This window comes from Ranitomeya variabilis, chromosome 1, assembly GCF_051348905.1.
Source record: "Ranitomeya variabilis isolate aRanVar5 chromosome 1, aRanVar5.hap1, whole genome shotgun sequence".
In the NCBI taxonomy this organism is placed as follows: Eukaryota; Metazoa; Chordata; class Amphibia; order Anura; family Dendrobatidae; genus Ranitomeya; species Ranitomeya variabilis.
In genome coordinates this window covers 325049507-325072775 of record NC_135232.1, presented here as the reverse complement: position 1 = coordinate 325072775, position 23269 = coordinate 325049507, and the positions used below count along the sequence as shown (strand labels likewise).

General features: G+C 47.5%; 1 protein-coding gene across 3 annotated transcripts in view; it reads left to right on the top strand.

Annotated features, from left to right (window-relative positions):
• The window catches only part of CHD8 (chromodomain helicase DNA binding protein 8), a 137878-nt gene that overhangs the window by 69044 nt on the left and 45565 nt on the right, over positions 1–23269 (top strand). Inside the window, exons 1-2 of one of the 3 annotated variants that reach the window (XM_077298319.1) lie at positions 5362–5635; positions 7301–8083. In XM_077298319.1, the coding sequence (XP_077154434.1) occupies positions 7424–8083 (660 nt within the window). In that variant the 5' untranslated portion in view covers positions 5362–5635; positions 7301–7423. Of the gene's footprint in view, positions 1–5361; positions 5636–7300; positions 8084–23269 lie in introns of those variants that run through there. The other 2 variants (XM_077298333.1, XM_077298326.1) reach the window with 2 other exon arrangements.

Genomic DNA, 23269 nt, shown 5'->3' with positions numbered 1-23269 from the left:
GCATGTAGTATGTACCCAGTGTATACAGCACAGATCACACATGGCACAGCCAGGACAGGACCCATCACTACATGACATGAGGAGCCCTGGCGTGTGTCTTCTCCATACACTATATGGCATGTAGTATGTACCCAGTGTATACAGCACAGATCACACATGGCATATCCAGGACAGGACCCATCACTACATGACATGAGGAGCCCTGGCGTGTGTCTTCTCCATACACTATATGGCATGTAGTATGTGCCCAGTGTGTACAGCACAGATCACACATGGCACAGCCAGGACAGGACCCATCACTACATGACATGAGGAGCCCTGGCGTGTGTCTTCTCCATACACTATATGGCATGTAGTATGTACCCAGTGTATACAGCACAGATCACACATGGCATATCCAGGACAGGACCCATCACTACATGACATGAGGAGCCCTGGCGTGTGTCTTCTCCATACACTATATGGCATGTAGTATGTGCCCAGTGTGTACAGCACAGATCACACATGGCACAGCCAGGACAGGACCCATCACTACATGACATGAGGAGCCCTGGCGTGTGTCTTCTCCATACACTATATGGCATGTAGTTTGTGGCCAGTGTATACAGCACAGATCACACATGGCACAGCCAGGACAGGACCCACCACTACATGACATGAGGAGCCCTGGCGTGTGTCTTCTCCATACACTATATGGCATGTAGTATGTACCCAGTGTGTACAGCACAGATCACACATGGCACAGCCAGGACAGGACCCGCCACTGCATGACATGAGGAGCCCTGGCCTGTGTCTTCTCCATACACTATATGGCATGTAGTATGTGCCCACTGTATACAGCACAGATCACACATGGCACAGCCAGGACAGAACCCACCACTACATGACATGAGGAGCCCTGGCGTGTGTCTTCTCCATACACTATATGGCATGTAGTATGTACCCAGTGTATACAGCACAGATCACACATGGCACAGCCAGGACAGGACCCATCACTACATGACATGAGGAGCCCTGGCGTGTGTCTTCTCCATACACTATATGGCATGTAGTATGTGCCCAGTGTATACAGCACAGATCACACATGGCACAGCCAGGACAGGACCCATCACTACATGACATGAGGAGCCCTGGACTGTGTCTTCTCCATACACTATATGGCATGTAGTTTGTGGCCAGTGTATACAGCACAGATCACACATGGCACAGCCAGGACAGGACCCACCACTACATGACATGAGGAGCCCTGGCGTGTGTCTTCTCCATACACTATATGGCATGTAGTAGGTACCCAGTGTATACAGCACAGATCACACATGGCACAGCCAGGACAGGACCCATCACTACATGACATGAGGAGCCCTGGCGTGTGTCTTCTCCATACACTATATGGCATGTAGTATGTACCCAGTGTATACAGCACAGATCACACATGGCACAGCCAGGACAGGACCCGCCACTACATGACATGAGGAGCCCTGGCGTGTGTCTTCTCCATACACTATATGGCATGTAGTATGTACCCAGTGTATACAGCACAGATCACACATGGCACAGCCAGGACAGGACCCACCACTACATGACATGAGGAGCCCTGGCGTGTGTCTTCTCCATACACTATATGGCATGTAGTATGTGCCCAGTGTGTACAGCACAGATCACACATGGCACAGCCAGGACAGGACCCACCACTACATGACATGAGGAGCCCTGGCGTGTGTCTTCTCCATACACTATACGGCATGTAGTATGTACCCAGTGTATACAGCACAGATCACACATGGCACAGCCAGGACAGGACCCATCACTACATGACATGAGGAGCCCTGGCGTGTGTCTTCTCCATACACTATATGGCATGTAGTATGTACCCAGTGTATACAGCACAGATCACACATGGCACAGCCAGGACAGGACCCACCACTACATGACATGAGGAGCCCTGGCGTGTGTCTTCTCCATACACTATATGGCATGTAGTATGTACCCAGTGTGTACAGCACAGATCACACATGGCACAGCCAGGACAGGACCCGCCACTACATGCCATGAAGAGCCCTGGCGTGTGTCTTCTCCATACACTATATGGCATGTAGTATGTGCCCACTGTATACAGCACAGATCACACATGGCACAGCCAGGACAGGACCCACCACTACATGACATGAGGAGCCCTGGCGTGTGTCTTCTCCATACACTATATGGCATGTAGTATGTGCCCACTGTATACAGCACAGATCACACATGGCACAGCCAGGACAGGACCCACCACTACATGACATGAGGAGCCCTGGCGTGTGTCTTCTCCATACACTATATGGCATGTAGTATGTGCCCAGTGTATACAGCACAGATCACACATGGCACAGCCAGGACAGGACCCATCACTACATGACATGAGGAGCCCTGGACTGTGTCTTCTCCATACACTATATGGCATGTAGTTTGTGGCCAGTGTATACAGCACAGATCACACATGGCATATCCAGGACAGGACCCATCACTACATGACATGAGGAGCCCTGGACTGTGTCTTCTCCATACACTATATGGCATGTAGTATGTACCCAGTGTATACAGCACAGATCACACATGGCATATCCAGGACAGGACCCATCACTACATGACATGAGGAGCCCTGGCGTGTGTCTTCTCCATACACTATATGGCATGTAGTATGTGCCCAGTGTATACAGCACAGATCACACATGGCACAGCCAGGACAGGACCCACCACTACATAACATGAGGAGCCCTGGCGTGTGTCTTCTCCATACACTATATGGCATGTAGTATGTGCCCACTGTATACAGCACAGATCACACATGGCACAGCCAGGACAGGACCCACCACTACATGACATGAGGAGCCCTGGCGTGTGTCTTCTCCATACACTATATGGCATGTAGTATGTGCCCACTGTATACAGCACAGATCACACATGGCACAGCCAGGACAGGACCCATCACTACATGACATGAGGAGCCCTGGACTGTGTCTTCTCCATACACTATATGGCATGTAGTATGTACCCAGTGTATACAGCACAGATCACACATGGCACATCCAGGACAGGACCCACCACTACATGACATGAGGAGCCCTGGCGTGTGTCTTCTCCATACACTATATGGCATGTAGTAGGTACCCAGTGTATACAGCACAGATCACACATGGCATATCCAGGACAGGACCCACCACTACATGACATGAGGAGCCCTGGCCTGTGTCTTCTCCATACACTATATGGCATGTAGTATGTACCCAGTGTATACAGCACAGATCACACATGGCACAGCCAGGACAGGACCCACCACTACATGACATGAGGAGCCCTGGCGTGTGTCTTCTCCATACACTATATGGCATGTAGTATGTGCCCAGTGTATACAGCACAGATCACACATGGCATATCCAGGACAGGACCCATCACTACATGACATGAGGAGCCCTGGACTGTGTCTTCTCCATACACTATATGGCATGTAGTATGTGCCCAGTGTATACAGCACAGATCACACATGGCACAGCCAGGACAGGACCCACCACTACATGACATGAGGAGCCCTGGACTGTGTCTTCTCCATACACTATATGGCATGTAGTATGTGCCCAGTGTATACAGCACAGATCACACATGGCACAGCCAGGACAGGACCCACCACTACATGACATGAGGAGCCCTGGACTGTGTCTTCTCCATACACTATATGGCATGTAGTATGTGCCCAGTGTATACAGCACAGATCACACATGGCACAGCCAGGACAGGACCCACCACTACATGACATGAGGAGCCCTGGCGTGTGTCTTCTCCATACACTATATGGCATGTAGTATGTACCCAGTGTATACAGCACAGATCACACATGGCACAGCCAGGACAGGACCCACCACTACATGACATGAGGAGCCCTGGCGTGTGTCTTCTCCATACACTATATGGCATGTAGTATGTACCCAGTGTATACAGCACAGATCACACATGGCACAGCCAGGACAGGACCCACCACTACATGACATGAGGAGCCCTGGCCTGTGTCTTCTCCATACACTATATGGCATGTAGTATGTACCCAGTGTATACAGCACAGATCACACATGGCACAGCCAGGACAGGACCCACCACTACATGACATGAGGAGCCCTGGCGTGTGTCTTCTCCATACACTATATGGCATGTAGTATGTGCCCAGTGTATACAGCACAGATCACACATGGCACAGCCAGGACAGGACCCACCACTACATGACATGAGGAGCCCTGGACTGTGTCTTCTCCATACACTATATGGCATGTAGTATGTGCCCAGTGTATACAGCACAGATCACACATGGCACAGCCAGGACAGGACCCACCACTACATGACATGAGGAGCCCTGGACTGTGTCTTCTCCATACACTATATGGCATGTAGTATGTGCCCAGTGTATACAGCACAGATCACACATGGCACAGCCAGGACAGGACCCACCACTACATGACATGAGGAGCCCTGGACTGTGTCTTCTCCATACACTATATGGCATGTAGTTTGTGGCCAGTGTATACAGCACAGATCACACATGGCACAGCCAGGACAGGACCCACCACTACATGACATGAGGAGCCCTGGCGTGTGTCTTCTCCATACACTATATGGCATGTAGTATGTACCCAGTGTATACAGCACAGATCACACATGGCACAGCCAGGACAGGACCCACCACTACATGACATGAGGAGCCCTGGCGTGTGTCTTCTCCATACACTATATGGCATGTAGTATGTACCCAGTGTATACAGCACAGATCACACATGGCACAGCCAGGACAGGACCCACCACTACATGACATGAGGAGCCCTGGACTGTGTCTTCTCCATACACTATATGGCATGTAGTTTGTGGCCAGTGTATACAGCACAGATCACACATGGCACAGCCAGGACAGGACCCACCACTACATGACATGAGGAGCCCTGGCGTGTGTCTTCTCCATACACTATATGGCATGTAGTATGTACCCAGTGTATACAGCACAGATCACACATGGCACAGCCAGGACAGGACCCACCACGAGGAGCAGGGTCTGTATCGCAGCACTGACGCCTCAGTCCCGGTCCCTATGCACAGCTGGCGGTGGTCATGGAGTAGCCGCGCTCCTGTGTGCCCGGTCGGTGCTGGTGCCGCACACAGACGCTGACTCCCGGGCCGTGCGGTAGCCGCTGTGTATGACCAGCCGGTGTGACGCTTTCATTCATTCTCCGGCTCTCTGCTCAATGAAATCGAGCCTGGTTGCGCTTTTCCCTTGGATACGGCTAGGCCTGAGTGCGGTGGGCGGAGCGAACATCTCAACCTAACCTAGCGCAGTGCTGTTGGTCTGATTGACGGGGTAGTTGGCCAATAGCTGCGCGCTGGTGCTGTGCGGGGCGGAGTGTGGCGCTGCTTAGGTTGCGCGGTGTGTATGTGTGTTGGGAGGAGAGCCGTGTGTGCAGCAGTAGCATGTGTGTAACCCGGACACTGCATGTGCGGTGCTGGGCGCTGACTGACCACAGGGCATGGAGGTGCGTGTCCGCCGGCCCGGGCTGCATGGCCCCCTGCCTTCCTGAGGGTACGTGCTCATGGCGAAGTGTTCGGTGCCGGGGCTGCTGAGGAGGTGAGGAGCTGTGCGGACTGTCAGTGTGTGTCTCCCCTTATGGACCGGGCCTTACTGCTACTTTGTTCCTTTCTCAGTTATGTCTGACCAAGTTCTCCCACTTTCTTATTTACTTCGCGTTTTCCTGGAATATTGGCTTTCAGGATCTCACTTTGCTGTCAGTGGACGAGAGCGTCTGTTTCCATCCAGAGCTGTGGCATCCAGGTGTTGTGAAACTACTACTCTTACTAGGGCATGCTGGGAGTTGTAGTTTCTCCAATGCTGGAGAGTGAAAGGTTGCTGTTGCCTTGTTAGCGCCCGTCGCTGAGGTTACGTCCCCGTGGTCAGGAACCGGCAGCGCGTTGGATGCAGTACATGTCCACTGCCGGCTTTCCAACACGCGTTATTCTGCATGCGATCATTGAACCGTGCGAAATCGCCGCATTCAATTCATTTTACGTGTGAAGTGAGCGTCTCTGCAAGATAAATAGACATGCTGCAGTCTAGAAAGACTCTCCGCATGTCCGTCTCCACAGGTAAGCAGCGGGTGCCGGTGCTCGCATAGTGGACATGGGGTTTCTTGAAATCTCATCCACTATGCTGTAACATCTGGCTGCTGTGGATGGACGCAGCGTCCAACCTGCAGCATTTACTGACCGTGGGAACACACCCTAAGGCTATGTGCACATGTAGAATGGTCCTCTGCGGATTTTTTCACAGCGGATTTGATAAATCTGCAGGGCAAAACGCTGCATTTTTATCGCGGATTTACCACGGTTTTTGTGCGGATTCCACTGCGGTTTTACACCTGCAGTTTTCTATTGGAGCAGGTGTAAAACCGCTGCGGAATCTGCAGAAAGAAGTGACTGCTGCGGAATGTAAACCACTGCGTTTCCGCGCGTTTTTTTCCGCAGCATGGGCACAGCGTTTTCTGTTTCCCATAGGTTTACATTGTAATGTAAACTCATGGGAAACTGCTGCGGACCCTGCTAAGGTGAAGTTCAGGCCTGGGCATACGGATGTCTGATGCAGGATATTCTAGAGCTGCCATAGGTTACTAGAAAGGTGCTGTTCGCCTCTCTTTTACCCGATGACAGATGCCATACAGTGGCCTTCTCACACTTAGGACTCCATTGTAAGAAGCCATATACTTATTTGTTGTCATATTTTATGTACCAGGAAAAACTACAAAACCCCCGATCTGATTTCTAACCAGTAAAGGGGAGGTCTTCGGACCAGTGTGTGCGTTGTGAGCGTTCAGTCTCGTGGTATACAATCGCTACCCACTCAGTGTGAATACAGACTGAGCCCGAACGTGAATTGTTCACCTTTTCCTTTTGGGCTTTAACATGACGTTTAGCCACTACTGTCAGTGTGTTACTTAGGCATTGCTCCTCATAGTTTGCCCATAGCCTGATATTTCTTTATACTATGCTGTAAGGTTATTCTTGTTGACTATCATAAAGTTCATCGTAAATGATTTTTCTCTTTCCCTTCTTTTTTCTTTTTTCTTACCCTGGGGTTAAGTGGTGCCCAGAGGGTAAGCGGTGCAAGAGCAAACTTGACTAATAATCTACTTTGAGGACGTATGAATTGGTTTGGGTCTGTTGGAGTGGCGCAGAAGACAATTAGTTGTCATATTAGACATGAGATGCTAATTAAATTTGTTTTCCATTCTCTCCATAGACCATCATTCTGGCTTCTTTCACTTAATGATTCTGTGACCTGAAGACCACTTTCGCCTGCTCTGAATTCTTGGGGAAGGCTACTTGCCTTCCCCACAAAACTTCCCTTGAAAAGAGGTCCAAGATGGCAGACCCTATTATGGACCTTTTTGATGACCCAAATCTATTTGGTCTGGATTCTTTAACCAATGATTCATTTGTCCGTGATGGACCTGACACCATGGATGAAGCCCTCGGCTTGGGCAATGTTCTCGAGCCTCTAGAACAGCTCACGACTATCAGAGGTGGAGAACAAGCAATTCCAGATGGTCGTGATCAGCGACTAGAGCCACAGATCCTGCAGGATGTTCCTGTCACTGTTGCCCCAGTAGAGGCAGTGCTTCAATCCCAGCCAGTTACTATAACACAGACTATAAACCAAGGCAATCCCTTTATGGGAACTACCACAAGTGGACCAGCAGCACCTAAAATCATGATTCTGAAAGCCCCACCAGGAATGACCATGAGCGGTTCTCCCGTGACACAGATCCAGGCACTGGCACCAGGCCAGGCAGCTAATGGAGGCAAGGTGACATTTGCTAAAGTGCTTACAGGGACCCCTCTGAGACCTGGGGTGTCCATTGTATCTGGGAATACGGTGTTGGCCAAAGTTCCAAATGCATCTGTTGGAGGACAACCGGGGATGAGACCTGTGCGACAGCTATTACTTCAGCCAGTGCGGACGTCAGCAGCCACTGACACGGGCCTTAAACCTCCAGTCACATTGACCACTGTGCCTCAGCAGGTAAAGTACGGGGGATTGTTGTATGTGTCTAGCCTCGGCTGTATGGCTGAGCATGGTGTGACCCTTTGCTCACTTTACATACAGACTATTCGGGGTAATGCAGCCCATGTATTTAGTGTCACAGTGGTAACAGGTGAAGGGCATGGATAGTGCTGGACCAGTCATGTACTAATGCTGGTGGTATCCCCAGACAATCTGCTGTGGTTATTCTGCCCTGAACAGGGTTACTGTCTGGGGGGAGTTCTAGCATCATTGTTGTATAGGAAACTTTCTTCACTTTCTAATATTTGCGTATTAATTCTCCACTCTAGTCAAGATCTCTGCTAGTGAATGGGAAGATTTCTTGGTTTACTTCCATGAGCTGAAAACTTGTACATATATAGTGTGGGGTTGGCACCATGTACGTTATTCTATGTTAGGAACAGGTTTCATGTCAGGGATGGATCTGTCACATGTGGGACAGATAGACCCCATTCACTTTTATACTGGGGTCCTTCAGGTTTCTTTCATCACGTTGGTCATTAAAATGAACCTGACAGCACATTCTGCCTGTGGATCTGATGGCAGGTATGATCTCAGCCAGGTACGTTTGACTGTCACTGTGGCGTTTTAGAGAAAAACATACTTTAACCCCTTTCTGCCATCTGATGGAATAGTACGTCCGATGGCAGAACCTCCGCCCTGATGTGGGCTCTGGCGATGAGCCCGCATCAAAGCCGGGACATGTCAGGTGTTTTGAACAGCTGACATGTGCCCGCAATAGACGCAGGCGGAATCGCGGTCCGCCCGCCCTATAACTAGTTAAATGCCGCTGTCAAACTCTGACCAGCAGCATTTAACAAGCGCTTCCGGCCGGAAATGCGTACACCGCTGACCCCAGTCACATGATCAAGTTTTCATGTCTATAGTTGTGATCCGTGAGCTGTTACTGTGCGGGTGGTGCCATCTTGGAAGAGGAATTTTTTTTTCTTCTCCAGTAAAATAGTGCCACTGGCGCATGCGCACTCACGGCTCTCAGATCCCAGCCATTAGCTGCTACTACGCAGGTGTGGGCGGCGTTGACTACAAACTGAAAGTAAAGACTAAAGAACATCCATAAGACAGATTTCATCAACCAAGGTATCATTTTGTTCAGTATTATGGCGCCGACCTGACATATCCAAATAGTCTCTCTCGCGGTGCGGTCCCTGGCAGCTTTTGTCTACTTCCTGAATGGCCTATTTTCTGTGTTTGCATTGTCGACATTTTATTTACCGTATTTTCTGGTGTATAAGACGACTGGGCGTATAAGACGACCCCCAACTTTTCCATATAAAATACGGAATTTGGGATATGCCTGCTGTATAAGACGGGGGTCATCTTATACGCCCAGTCATCTTATACGGCGTGTGGTTCCCAGGGTTTGAAGGAGAGGAGACTCTCCTTCAGGCCCTGGGATCCATATTCATGTAAAAAATAAAGAATAAAAATAAAAAATATGTATATACTCACCCCTCTGAGAAGCCTGGCTGTCACCGCTGCAAGCGTCTGCCTCCTTTCCTAAGAATTGCAGAGCGTGAAAGACCTTCGATGACGTCACGGTCAGGTGACCGGTCACATGAGCGGTCACGGACCAATCACAAGACCGTGACGTCATCGAAGGTCTTTCACGCTCTGCAATTCTTAGGAACGGAGGCAGACGCTTGCAGCGGTGACAGCCAGGCTTCTCGGAGGGGTGAGTATATCCATATTTTTAATTTGTATTCTTTATTTTTTACATGAATATGTATCTCAGGGCCTGAAGGAGAGTTTCCTCTCCTTCAGACCCTGGGAACATCCAGGATTGCTCCCTGCACACGCCGTACCCGGCGTATAAGACGACCCCCGACTTTTGAGACAATTTTTAGGGGTTAAAAAGTCGTCTTATACACCGGAAAATACGGTACTTTTCCTTGATAAGTTTTACTTATGAATGATGCCATTTATTTTATCATGTAATGTACTGGAAAGCAGGGGAAAATTCCAAGTGTAACAAAATTACGAAAAAAGTGAAGATCCACAATTTATTTACCATTTTCACTGTACGGTAAAACTGACATCCCAATATGGTTCTCCAGGTCAGTACACAGATGCCAAACATGTAGTTTCTTTTTTATTTTTAAGTGGTGAATCCAAAATTCAGGAATGTTGATGGCATTTTCCCAGATCCATAACGTTTTACATTTTTGATCGATGGCTGTGTGAGGGTTTATTTTTTGTGCTTTGAGCCGGAGCTTTTTATTGGTAACACCCACGACCGTCATGGCAGCCCATCAGTATCCCGAGATCACATCACATGGGTTCATGGAATGACATGCCCAGCCTGCCGATAGGCTGTAAATGCGCTTTCAGAGATTAACAGCAGCATTTACCAGGTTAACAACCCCAAACAGCGCTGAATATCATAGCCATCATCTGCTGGGAAAAGTGCATCAGAGCTGGGGAGCCAGCCAGTATGTGATGCAAGTGCACATCATATGTCAGAAAGGGGTTAAAGTATATTTGACTCTGAAACTCTGTGGCCTTTCAGAGACAAACATTCTGCTATCACACATCCAGTGCCGGATACATGCTGCATATGGAACGGGCCGCATGGATCAGCTGTCAGGTCCACTTTAATTTGCCATTAAATAAGGCAGTGTGCTGCGCTATTTATTTTGGTAAAAATTAAAGAATTTGTGGCAGTGGCTCCAACTTAGATGTGAACCTCATTGTCACAGCTGAGAGGTTGCTTCAGTGTTATCCAGTTAAAGGGTTTGTCCACTGCTAGGACAACCCCTTCTTGATCTAAAGGTTTGGCCAAAAATAAAAAATAAAATTTTACTTCCCGTACCATGCTCAATTCGTGCGAAGGCGGGGACAGTGACGCCAGCTCTGATTGGGCGCCGGCGTCATGTGTCACAACACTGCGGGAGAGTGAGTGCTGACACCCTGGGAACAGGAGGAGAGTATAGGTTTTTTTTTTTTTTTTCATTTTATCACATCCGAGCGTGGGGTATGAGAAGGGGTTGTCCAAGTAGTGGACAGGTTCTTCAATAACTTTATAAGCGCCAAGCATCAGCAGCCCAAATCCGTTGTTACTTGCTTGAGCAACAATGTACCTGACAGTGTCAGTAGATCACATAGCAAACTCCTGCTGACAGGTTCACTTTAAGCGTAAGAGCTGGCCGTCCGCTGCAACAAAACGCTGGTTATATGAATCCAGGATCTATGGTTGATAGGGACTGGATCACAGACAAATGTTGTTTGTAGTTCATTTTACATCAACTTTTGTCTAATACCTGGGCACTGTGTTTTCAGGGAAGCGCTACATGCGAAACTACAAGGGTATGTTCACACAGCATTATTTTTGAGGAATCTTTTGGAGCGCATCCACTCTGGAGGGGAAAAAAAGCACCTGATAAATCTCTAAGGGAGGGTTCGTTCTTATTTACCGCTTCAGGTTTTCAAAAGCGCCAAGTGTTTTAACCCATTCCCGACATCCGTCAGCAGGAAGTGCACTCACAAACTGCTTTACATGTATGGTGCAGTGATTTATGCAGGCTCATGAGCAGAACTGGCAAAATTGTCAGCATGTGTAAGCTGTAAATCATTGCTGGCAGCCTTGTGTATCCGCTGCCATCAGTGCTAGCTCCAATTGCGGCCATTTAAAGGGAAATCTGACAGCCGCTTTTTGCTATGTAATTAGATAGCCATAATGTAGGCACAGAGACCCTGATAGCAGTGATGTCTCAGTTTTCTTCAGGAAATTTCTGCAAGAAATCCGGACGTGTGCACATACCCTTAAGGCCCCGTCACACATAGCGAGATCGCTAGCGAGATCGCTGCTGAGTCACAAGTTTTGTGACGCAACAGCGACCTCAGTAGCGATCTCGCTATGTGTGACACGTACCAGCGATCAGGCCCCTGCTGTGAGATCGCTGGTCGTGTCGGAATGGCCTGGGCCGTTTTTTGGTCGTTGAGGTCCCGCTGACATCGCTGAATCGGTGTGTGTGACACCGATCCAGCGATGTCTTCACTGGTAACCAGGGTAAACATCGGGTTACTAAGCGCAGGGCCGCGCTTAGTAACCCGATGTTTACCCTGGTTACCAGCGTAAATGTAAAAAAAACCAAACAGTACATACTCACCATCTGATGTCCGTCAGGTCCCTCGCCGTCTGCTTCCCACACTGACTGAGCGCCGCAAAGTGAAAGTACAGCACAGCGGTGACGTCACCGCTGCGCTCTGCTCTCACTGTATGGCGGCACTCAGTCAGAGCAGGAAGCAGACGGCAAGGGACCTGACGGACATCAGATGGTGAGTATGTACTGTTTGTTTTTTTTTGGTAACCAGGGTAAACATCGGGTTACTAAGCGCGGCCCTGCGCTTAGTAACCCGATGTTTACCCTGGTTACCCGGGTGCTGCAGGGGGACTTCGGCATCGTTGAAGACAGTTTCAACGATGCCGAAGTCGTTCCCCTGATCGTTGGTCGCTGGAGAGAGCTGTCTGTGTGACAGCTCCCCAGCGACCACACAGCGACTTACCAACGATCACGGCCAGGTCGTATCGCTGGTCGTGATCGTTGGTAAATCGCTATGTGTGATGGGGCCTTTACTGTGTTGCCTTTTCAATACAATAAGTGTCTTATCAGTAGGAGATTATCATTACAGGACAACTGGCCTTGTGCCTCCTAGTCCAACCACACCCCAGCAGTGATTATCAGCTCTCACTATTGAATGTACACAGAAAGCTGTGGTATTGGTGGGTTATACACAGCTCAACAACCAAGCTCTGCTAGATCTGCAACAGAGAAAACTGTGACTATCATAACTGCTGCTCCTAGTGTACTAATAAGTGATATATCTCTGGGATCAGTGTTCCTCTCCCTACCTCATGCTGCGGTCATAGCAAAAGCTGCTGACAGATTACCTTCAACCCCCTCAAATGCTGCTTATTTAAGGAAGGGCACTCCGCAATTGCAACCACGTGGTGATGATTGTTGCCATGATGACCCCTTGCCGAGTCATGGCATTGGCGGTTATCCAGGTAGGTAAATTGACCTGTTATGGCTCACCATACGCAGGGCCTGACACTCCTGACCATGTAAGGCCTCTTTCACATGTCAGTGTCTCTGGTACATGTGGTGATAGTTTTCACACGTACCTGAGACACTGACAAACATAGACCCATTCAAATAAATAGGTCTGTGCACATAACTTTTTTTTTTTTTCACGGACCGTGTGTCCGAGTGACCCACACGTAGACATGTGTGTTTTTGTGCAGCTGCACGGATCACACGGACCCATTCAAGTCAATGGGTCCATGTAAACACGTACCGCTCACGGATGCCGTCTGTGTGATGCATCAGTATCACACAGACGTCCTCCGGGGAAGAAGCGATACAGTAAGCGCTGTCCCCGGCGGCAGGTGCTGAAGACGCTCTCCTCATTCTCCCCTGCTCTGTCAGCGCGAGCAGAGAAGAATGATGTCCGAAAGATGACAGCAAGTGGGGGCTTTTGGGACTCTTACCCCCTTCATCCGACACCTGTTGCCGCTAATAAGTGACAGCAGGAGCAGATGATCGGGGTATTCCAGGGCCTCCGCCTGCAATCTAACTAAATAAAATGAATGAAAAACCCAACATGGGTTCCCCCTTATTTTTTCTTTTTCTTTTTTTTTTTTTCTTTTAACCAACTAGGTAAAACTTGAAGGTGGGGGCTGCAACCCTCAGCTGTCAGCTTCAGCAAGTTTGGATATCAAGAATGGGGGGGGGGGTCCCCATGCTGTATTTTTTAACTAAATACATTTAAAAAAAAAAAAAACACGGCGTGGGGTCCCCCCCACCTAATTTTTGACAACCAGTCTTGCTAAAGCCCACAGCTGGGGGCTGCTATTCTCAGGCTGGTAAGGGGCCATGGGTATTGGCTCCCCCAGTCTAAAAACAGCAGCCCGCAGCTGCCCAGGAAAGGCGATCTATTAGATGCGCCTTTTCTGGCGCTTTGCCCGGCTCTTCCCGCTTGCCCTGTACGCGGTGGCAAGTGGGGTTCATATTTGTGGGGTTGATGTCACCTCTGTAATGTCAGGTGACATCAAGCCCACAGGTTAGTAATGGAGAGGCGTGTATAAGTCACCTATCCATTACTAATACTATAGTTGTTCTGTTACATGCTGTAATCCATTTCTGGGGGCTAAATAGTTTTCAACCTGGATGCTGCCAAGATGCGACCGTCCCAGCTGAAAACCACTGGTGAATGAGCTGCAGAGTGCGCAGCATCATTCACCAGCGGTGACATCATTGAGGCCTGGCTGAACTGTGGTGACCTCAGCACCGTGGGAAATCATTCACCAGCGGTGACCTCATCACCGGCATGGTGATGTCACCGCTGGTGAATGATGCTGCGCACTCTGCAGCTCATTCACCGGTGGTTTTCAGCCGGGACGGTCACGTCTTGGCACTGTCCAGGTTGACAACTATTAAGCCCCAGTCATGGATTACAGCATCGGACAGAACAACGGACAGGTATGGTATATTGCTGTTTTTTGGTTTTTTTTATTATTTTTTTTTATTGCAGGAGATCAAGGGCGTCTGGGATTAGGCATTGCAGTCAGTAATTTTTTCAAATAAATAAAGACCCAGCCAGAATAAAATCCTTTAACATGTAACTATATCGGGAGTATCCAGGTAGGTAAATTGACCTGTTATGGCTTACCATAAGCAGGGCCTGACACTCCTGACCATGTAAGGCTAAGTTCACATGAGCATGCAAAATATAGCCCGTTTTTCATCCAAAAAAAATCTTGTATTATCTTTGCATTTCTGCACCCACTGACTCCAATTGAGTCAGTCAAATCCGCAGCAAAAACGCAGGTGTAAAAATGTTTGCGGAGTTTGAGTTTGTTTTGCGTATTACCGGCTTCCGTGTTTCCGTGTCATCTGTGTGACAGCGTGGGAAACACAAGTCCGATAGTTTTTATCGGTGGTAACGCTATCGCCGGTAAGACTGTCGGCCAGAGCTTCAGGGTCATGCTGTCAGATGTCAGCATGACCTCGCAGCTGTGACTGCGACCCGCGGTAACCCTACCGCCAGTACTGTCGGTCAGAGCTCTGCGCGTTCATGCTGGCAAATGTTAGCGTGACCCCGTCGCTGTGACTGTGACCCACAGGAGTGGGCCGATAAGACTACTGCTCCCATCGGTCTACGCCTTATGTCACCACGCTCCGACAGCGCAAGGTAAATCACAGGGCCCTATGTATGGGGTGCGGAGATTCTGGATGTGTGCAATGAATTACTGCGCGTACTGAAGGGGGCGGCGCTTTGGGCGGAGTGGGTTTTCCATTCCATCCAAAGCGCCGTCATTACGGACCGTGGACGCGCACCCTTATAACTTCCTAACAATTTTTTTTTTTTTTTTCCCAAAATTGTGCTGATGTAAAGTAGACATGTGGGAAATGTTATTTATTAACTGTTTTGTGTCACATAACTCTCTGGTTTAACAGAATAAAAATTCAAAATAATTTGAAAATTGCAAAATTGTCAAAATTTTTGCCAAATTTCCCCCCCCCCCCCCACAAATAAATGCAAAAATTATTGACCTAAATCAACCACTAACATGAAGCCCAATATGTCACGAACAACTAATCTCGGAATCGCTAGGATCCATTGAAGCGTTCCTGAGTTATTACATCATAAAGGGACTCTGGTCAGAATTGCAAAAAAAATGACCAGGTCCTTAAGGTCAAAATGGGCTTGCTTACATATTCAAACAAAAATAAAAAAGCCATTATACTCACCTAACACCAAATCCCCGATGCCCTTGTCTCCTAGAAATGATGTAAAATAATAATCCAACACATACTCTCCTGTCCACCGTAGTCCAGGTAATCCGAGTGTCCCATGGCGATCTCACATGTAGAACAGTCACAGCTGTACCTGGCCGCCAGCTATACACTGACAAGAAGTAATCACTTTCCCATGCAGCAGTTGTGCTGAAAAGGGAGAGAACCAGAGCTGATCAGCTGGTGAACTCTCTCCTGGCACCTCAGTGATACACTGGGGGAACGATTTCCTCCTGTCAGTGTATCGCTGGCTGTCTTTGACTGCTCTTAAAGTGATTAGGATCGTCGTGGGTCATAATGGATTATCTTCTCGGCGGACAGGTGAGGAATATTTTATTTATGTTGCAGGAGACGTTGGCTTCGGTGGATTTAGGCATTTGAGTATGGTTTAATTAAGATTCAATAAAGAAGTCTATGTAATTCTTTCAATTAAAGGACTTTATTCTGGGTGTCTGTGTTTTTATACGAGATCACTATCGTCGCCTCCATTACTAACCTGCGGGCTTGATGTCACCTGACAATACAAAGATGCGTCTTTTCTGGGGCGGCTGAGAGCTGATGTTTTTAGTCTGGAAGGGCCCAATATCCATGGCCCCTTCCTAGGCTATTAATATCAGCCTGCAGCTGTCTGCATATCCTTTGCTGGTTAATAATTATAGGGGTACCCCACGTCGTGTTTTTTTGGGGGGGCTGTCCCCCATTTTAATAGCCCGTAAAGGCGAAGTATACAGCTGTGAGCTGATATTAATACTCTGGGAAGCTCCATGGTATTACCCCCTTCCCAGGCTATAAACTTCTGCCCCCAGCCATTGGCTTTCCCTCTGCTGATTACTAAAAATTATGTGGGAGTCTACGCCATTTTTTTTTTTTTCTTCAAAATTATCAGTTGCTGTCTGGTTAAAGCCTATGTATGTTCTTTGTGATAACCCTCATACATATGCTGGTGTTTGTGTTTACTTATCGATTTAGTAATGAGGGTGTCGGACTGACACATTTTCATGAATAAGCCTAGAGCTAGGTGTCAATGAGCGCTACTTAGGGTACCGTCACACAGATCGCTACAACGGTACGATCCGTGACGTTCTAGCGATATCGTTACGATATCGCAGAGTCTGACACGCAGCAGCGATCAGGGACCCTGCTGAGAATCGTACGTCGTAGCAGATTGTTTGAAACTTTCTTTCGTCGCTGGATCTCCCGCTGTCATCGCTGGATCGTTCTGTGTGACAGCGATCCAGCGATGCGTTCGCTGGTAACCAGGGTAAACATCGGGTTACTAAGCGCAGGGCCGCGCTTAGTACCCCGATGTTTACCGTGGTTACCAGCGTAAAAGTAAAAAAAAAAAAAAAAAAAACGTACATGCTCACCATCTGATGTCCGTCAGGTCCCTTACCGTCCGCTTCCCGCTCTGACTGTCTGCCGGCCGGAAAGTGAGAGCAGATCACAGCGGTGACGTCACCGCTGCGCTCTGCTCTCACTGTACGTCCGGATCTCAGTCAGAGCAGGAAGCAGACGGCAAGGGACCTGACGGACATCAGATGGTGAGCATGTACGGTTTGTTTTTTTTTACATTTACAATGGTAACCAGGGTAAACATCGGGTTACTAAGCGCGGCCCTGCGCTTAGTAACCCGATGTTTACCCTGGTTACCCGGGGACTTCGGCATCGCTCCAGCGCCGTGATTGCAAAGTGTGACCGCAGTCTACGACGCTGGAGCGATAATCATACGACGCTGCGACGTCACGGATCGTGCCGTCGTAGCGATTAAAATGGTACTGTGTGACGGTACCCTTACACATAGCCCTAATCCCATTATTTTGATGCCACTGCATCAGCATGAAAAAGGTGGTGCTGAACCAATAAATTACATCACAAAGCTTACTTATAATAAATAAATATATATATATATATATATATATATATATATATATATATATATATATATATATATATATATATATATATATATTTTCTATATATACAGTTCAGACCAAAGGTTTGGACACACCTTCTCATTTAAAGATTTTTCTGTATTTTCATGACTATGAAAATTGTACATTCATACTGAAGGCATCATGAATCAACACATGTGGAATTATGTACTTAACAAAAAAAGTGTGAAGCTGAAATTGTCTTATATTCTAGGTTCTTCAAAGTAGCCACGTTTTGCTTTGATGACTGCTTTGCACACTCTTGGCATTCTCTTGAGCTTCAAGAGGTAGTCACCGGGAATGGTTTTCACTTCACAGGTGTGCCCTGTCAGGTTTAGTAAGTGGGATTGCCTTATAAATGGGGTTGGGACCATCAGTTGTGTTGAGCAGAAGTCTGGTGGATACACAGCTGATAGTCCTACTGAATAGACTGTTAAAATTTGTATTATGGCAAGAAAAAAAGCAGCTAAATAAAGAACGAGTGACCATCATTACTTTAAGAAATGAAGGTCAGTCAGTCCGAAAAATTGGGCAAACTTTGAACGTGTCCCCAAATGCAGTGGCAAAAACCATCAAGCGCTACAAAGAAACTGGCTCACATGAGGACCGCCCCAGGAAAGGAAGACCAAGAGTCACCTCTGCTTCTGAGGATAAGTTTATCCGAGTCACCAGCCTCAGAAATCACAGGATAACAGCTCAGATTAGAGACCATGTCAATGCCACACAGAGTTCTAGCAGGAGACACATCTCTACAACAACTGTTAAGAGGAGACTTTGTGCAGCAGGCCTTCATGGTAAAATAGCTGCTAGGAAACCACTGCTAAGAACAAGCAGAAGAGACTTGTTTGGGCTAAAGGACACAAGGAATGGACAATAGACCAGTGGAAATCTGTGCTTTGGTCTGATGAGTCCAAATTTGAGACCTTTGGTTCCAGTTCCGACCACCGTGTCTTTGTGCAACGCAGAAAAGGTGAACGGATGGACTCTACATGCCTGGTTCCCACCGTGAAGCATGGAGGAGGAGGTGTGATGGTGTGGGGGTGCTTTGCTGGTGACACTGTAGGGGATTTATTCAAAATTGAAGGCACACTGAACCAGCATAGCTACCACAGCATCTTGCAGCGGCATGCTATTCCATCCGGTTTGCGTTTAGTTGGACCATCATTTATTTTTCAACAAGACAATGACCCCAAACACACCTCCAGGCTGTGTAAGGGCTATTTGACCAAGAAGGAGAGTGACCTGGCCTCCACAGTCCCCAGACCTGAACCCAATCGAGATGGTTTGGGGTGAGCTGGACCGCAGAGTGAAGGCAAAAGGGCCAACAAGTGCAAAGCATCTCTGGGAACTCCTTCAAGATTGTTGGAAGACCATTTCCATTAATTTCAGTTGTTTCACACTTTTTTTTTTTTAAGTATAATTCCACATGTGTTAGTTCTCAGTTTTGATGCTTTCAGTGTAAATGTAGAATTTTCAGTCATGAAAATACTGAAAAATCTTTAAATGAGGTGTGTCCAAACTTTACCTTTGGACTGTACTGTGTGTGTATGTTTGTATGTATGTATATGTGTGTGTGTGTATGTGTGTATATATATATATATATATATATATATATATATATATATATATATATATATATATTTTTATTATATTTGTCTAAGGGCTACTTCAGTCTTTCTGTCTGTCCTTCTGTCGGCATCTTCCGTCACGGTTATTCATTCGCTGACTGGTCTCGCCAGCTGCCTGTCATGGCTGCCGCAGCCAATCAGCGACGGGCACAGTCCGATTAGTCCCTCCCTACTCCCCTGCAGTCAGTGCCGGGTGGCCGCTCGCCGATGCGTTAGAATCGGGCCACCATCTAGTTCATTAATATCTAGGGTGTGGTATTTGTGTTCCCTTTTATTTTTTTGAGCAGTGTATATATTCATTCAGAAAAAGAGGCAACACTCCAGTATTTTTAAACGTTCAAACGGGACTTTAATAGCCCTGGGCCATATAATGTTCCATAAAGTTTATGATGGGGCCCCATAAGATGCTTCATACAAAAATATGCCCCATATAATGCTGCACAAAGGTTGATTATGGCCCCATAAGATGCCCTATAGAAACATTTGCCCCATATAATGCTGCACAGAGGTTGATTATGGCCCCATAAGATGCTCCATAGAATATTATGCCCGATATGCTGCGATTAAAAAAAAATGACATGCCTCTTGTCCTGAGCAGGCGGGGACATCGGCACGTGCAATATTCACCTGTCCCCGTTCCACCGCCTCACGCCGCTGTGTCTGCCGGCTCGCTGACTGTTCAGGCAGAGGGCGCGCACTAACCACAACACAGCCAGAGGACGTGGAAGACGGAGCCCGGCGGTGGAACGGGTAAAGGTGAATATTGCAATGCTCACCCTCCCCCCGTCATACTCCCTTCCGGCGCGGTCCCAGGCAGCTTCTCCGATGCGATGGTCTCTGGCGCCGGCAGTTTGTTCCTCTGTTCAGTGGTCACTGGTACCGCTCATTAAAGTAATGAATGTGCGCTCCACCCCTATGGGAGTGGAGTCGTGTCCATATTCATTACTTTAATGAGCAGTACCACGTGACCGCTGAACACAGGAAGAGCCGCCGGTGCCCAGAGACCATTGGAGAAGCTGCCAGGGACCGTGACGGGAGGGTGAGTATGATGTAAACATAAGGATGAATGACCTCGGGGAGATCAAAACATCCAAAACTGCGGAGACACCATCATGTGTTTCTCAACGCAGTGATCCAGAACATATTTCCCTTTAGGGATGGGGGCAGTGTTCTGGATCACTGCGTTGAGAAAAACGTGATGGTGTCTCCCCAGTTTTGGATGTTTTGATCACCCCGAGGTCATTCATCCTTATGTTTATAGTCTTTTCACTAGGCACTGCTCCTAATAGCCAGTTTCCTACTCCACACTGATGAGGGGCAAATACCCCGAAACAGCTGTCTGGATGGATACCATGTTTTGGCATAGGTGGTTTTCCTTTATTGGATGCTGCCCTTCCTGTAGTTGTTCCTTCCCGGTGAAAGACCTGGCTATTCATTGCTTGCGTTGAGAAACACGTGATGGTGTCTCCGCGGCTTTTCTACATGCAGGTGAGTATGATGTGACAGCTGCAGCTCCCCCGCCAACCCCCTGGGTCAATGACTCGAGTACAACCCCTGTCAAAAATTATGTAATCGCCGGCCTTGGAGGATGTTCATTCAGTTGTTTAATTTTGTAGTAAAAAAGCAGATCACAGACATGGCACAAAACTAAGGTCCTTTCAAATGTCAACTTTCTGGCTTTAAGAAACACTAAAAGAAATCAAGAATAAAAAAATGTGGTAGTCAGTAATGGTTACTTTATTAATCAAGCATAGGGGGAAAATTATTAAATCCCTCAATTCTGAGGAAAAAAATTATGGAATCACCCTGTAAATTTTCATACCCAAAAATATCACCTGCATCAAATTAGATCTGCTCGTTAGTCTGCATCTAAAAAGGAGTGATCACACCTTGGAGAGCTGTTGCACCAAGTGGACCTGCATGATTCATGGCTCCAACAGGAGAGATGTCCATTGAAACAAAGGAGAGGATTATCAAACTCTTAAGAGGGTAAATCATCACGCAATGTTGCAAAAGATGTTGGTTGTTCAGTCAGCTGTGTCTAAAATCTGGACCAAATACAAACAACATGGGAAGGTTGTTAAAGACAAACATACTGGTAGACCAAGGAAGACATCAAAGCGTCAAGACCAAAAACTTACAGCAATATGTCTCCAAAACAGGAAATGCACAACAAAACAAATGAGGAACGAATGGGTGGAAACTGGAGTCAACGTCTGTGACCGAACTGTAAGAAACCGCCTAAAGGAAATGGGATTTACATACAGAAAAGTTAAACGAAAGCCATCATTAGCACCTAAACAGAAAAAAAAACAAGGATACAATGGGCTAAGGAAAAGCAATCGTGGACTGTGGATGACTGGATGAAAGTCATATTCAGTAATGAATCGCAAATCTGTATTCGGCAAGGTGATGATGCCGGGACTTTTGTTTGCTGCCGTTCCAATGAGATTTATAAAGATGACTGCTTGAAGAGAACATGCAAATTTCCACAGTCATTAATGATATGGGGCTGCATGTCAGGTAAAGGCACTGGGGAGATGGCTGTCATTACATCTTCAATAAATGCACAAGTTTATGTTGATATTTTGGACACTTTTCTTATCCCATCAATTGAAAGGATGTTTGGGGATGATGAAATCATTTTTCAAGATGATAATGCATCCTGCCGTAGAGCAAAAACTGTGAAAACATTCCTTGAAAAAAGACACATAAGGTCAATGTCATGGCCTGCAAATGGTCCGGATCTCAATCCAATTGAAAATCTTTGGTGGAAGTTTTATAAAATGGTCCATGACAAGGCTCCAACCTGCAAAGCCGATCTGGCAACAGCAGTCAGAGAAAGTTGGAGCCAGATTGATAGAGTGCTGTTTGACACTCATTAAGTCCATGCCTCAGAGACTGCAAGCTGTTACAAAAGCCAGAGGTGGTACAACAAAATACTAGTGATGTTTTGGAGTGTTTTTTTTGTTTGTTTTTCATGATTCATATATATTTTTTTTCCCCTTTAGAATTGAGTGACTCCATTATTTTTACCCTATGCTTGGTTAATAAAAGTAACCATTACTGTCTACCACATTTTTTGTTCTTGATTTCTTTTAGTGTTTCTTAAAGCCAGAAAGTTGCCATTTGAAATGACTTTATTTTTGTGCTATGTCTGTGTTTTTTTTGTTTTTTTTTCTACAAAATTAAACAACTGAATGAACATCCTCCACGGGGTCGGTGATTACGTATTTTTTGCCAGGGGTTGTATAAGCCGAGAGGGGCACTTTCAGCCTAAAAAATGGGCTGAAAATCTCAGCTTATGCTCGAAAGAGAGAGTGTATGTGTGTGTGTGTGTGTGTGTATGTATATATATATATATATATATATTATCCCGTTCTACGCCCTGGTGGCGAGCATTTATATTGGTATATGGTCTCCATCCTGGTATGTTCTGCTCCCATCCTGCACCCCCATCCTGTCGTGTGCGCCCCCATTCTGTCATGTGCTGCTCCCATCCTGTGCCTCCATTCTGTCATGTGCTGCTCCTGTCATGCGCCCCCATCCTGTCATGTGCTGTGCCGAGTGCGGGCGGCTGTGCCGAGTGCGGGCGGCTGTGCCGGGGGCCTGAGCAGGCGGGGACACCGGCGCGCTGTGGGGGTCAGGTGCCGGAGTCGCCGCTAGCTCAGGCCCCCATCACTTGCTATATTCACCTGTCCCCCGTTCCACCTATGCATGCCGCTCCGTCTTCCGGGTCCTCTGGCTGTGACTGTTCAGTCAGAGGGCGGCGCTCATTAAGCGTGTCAT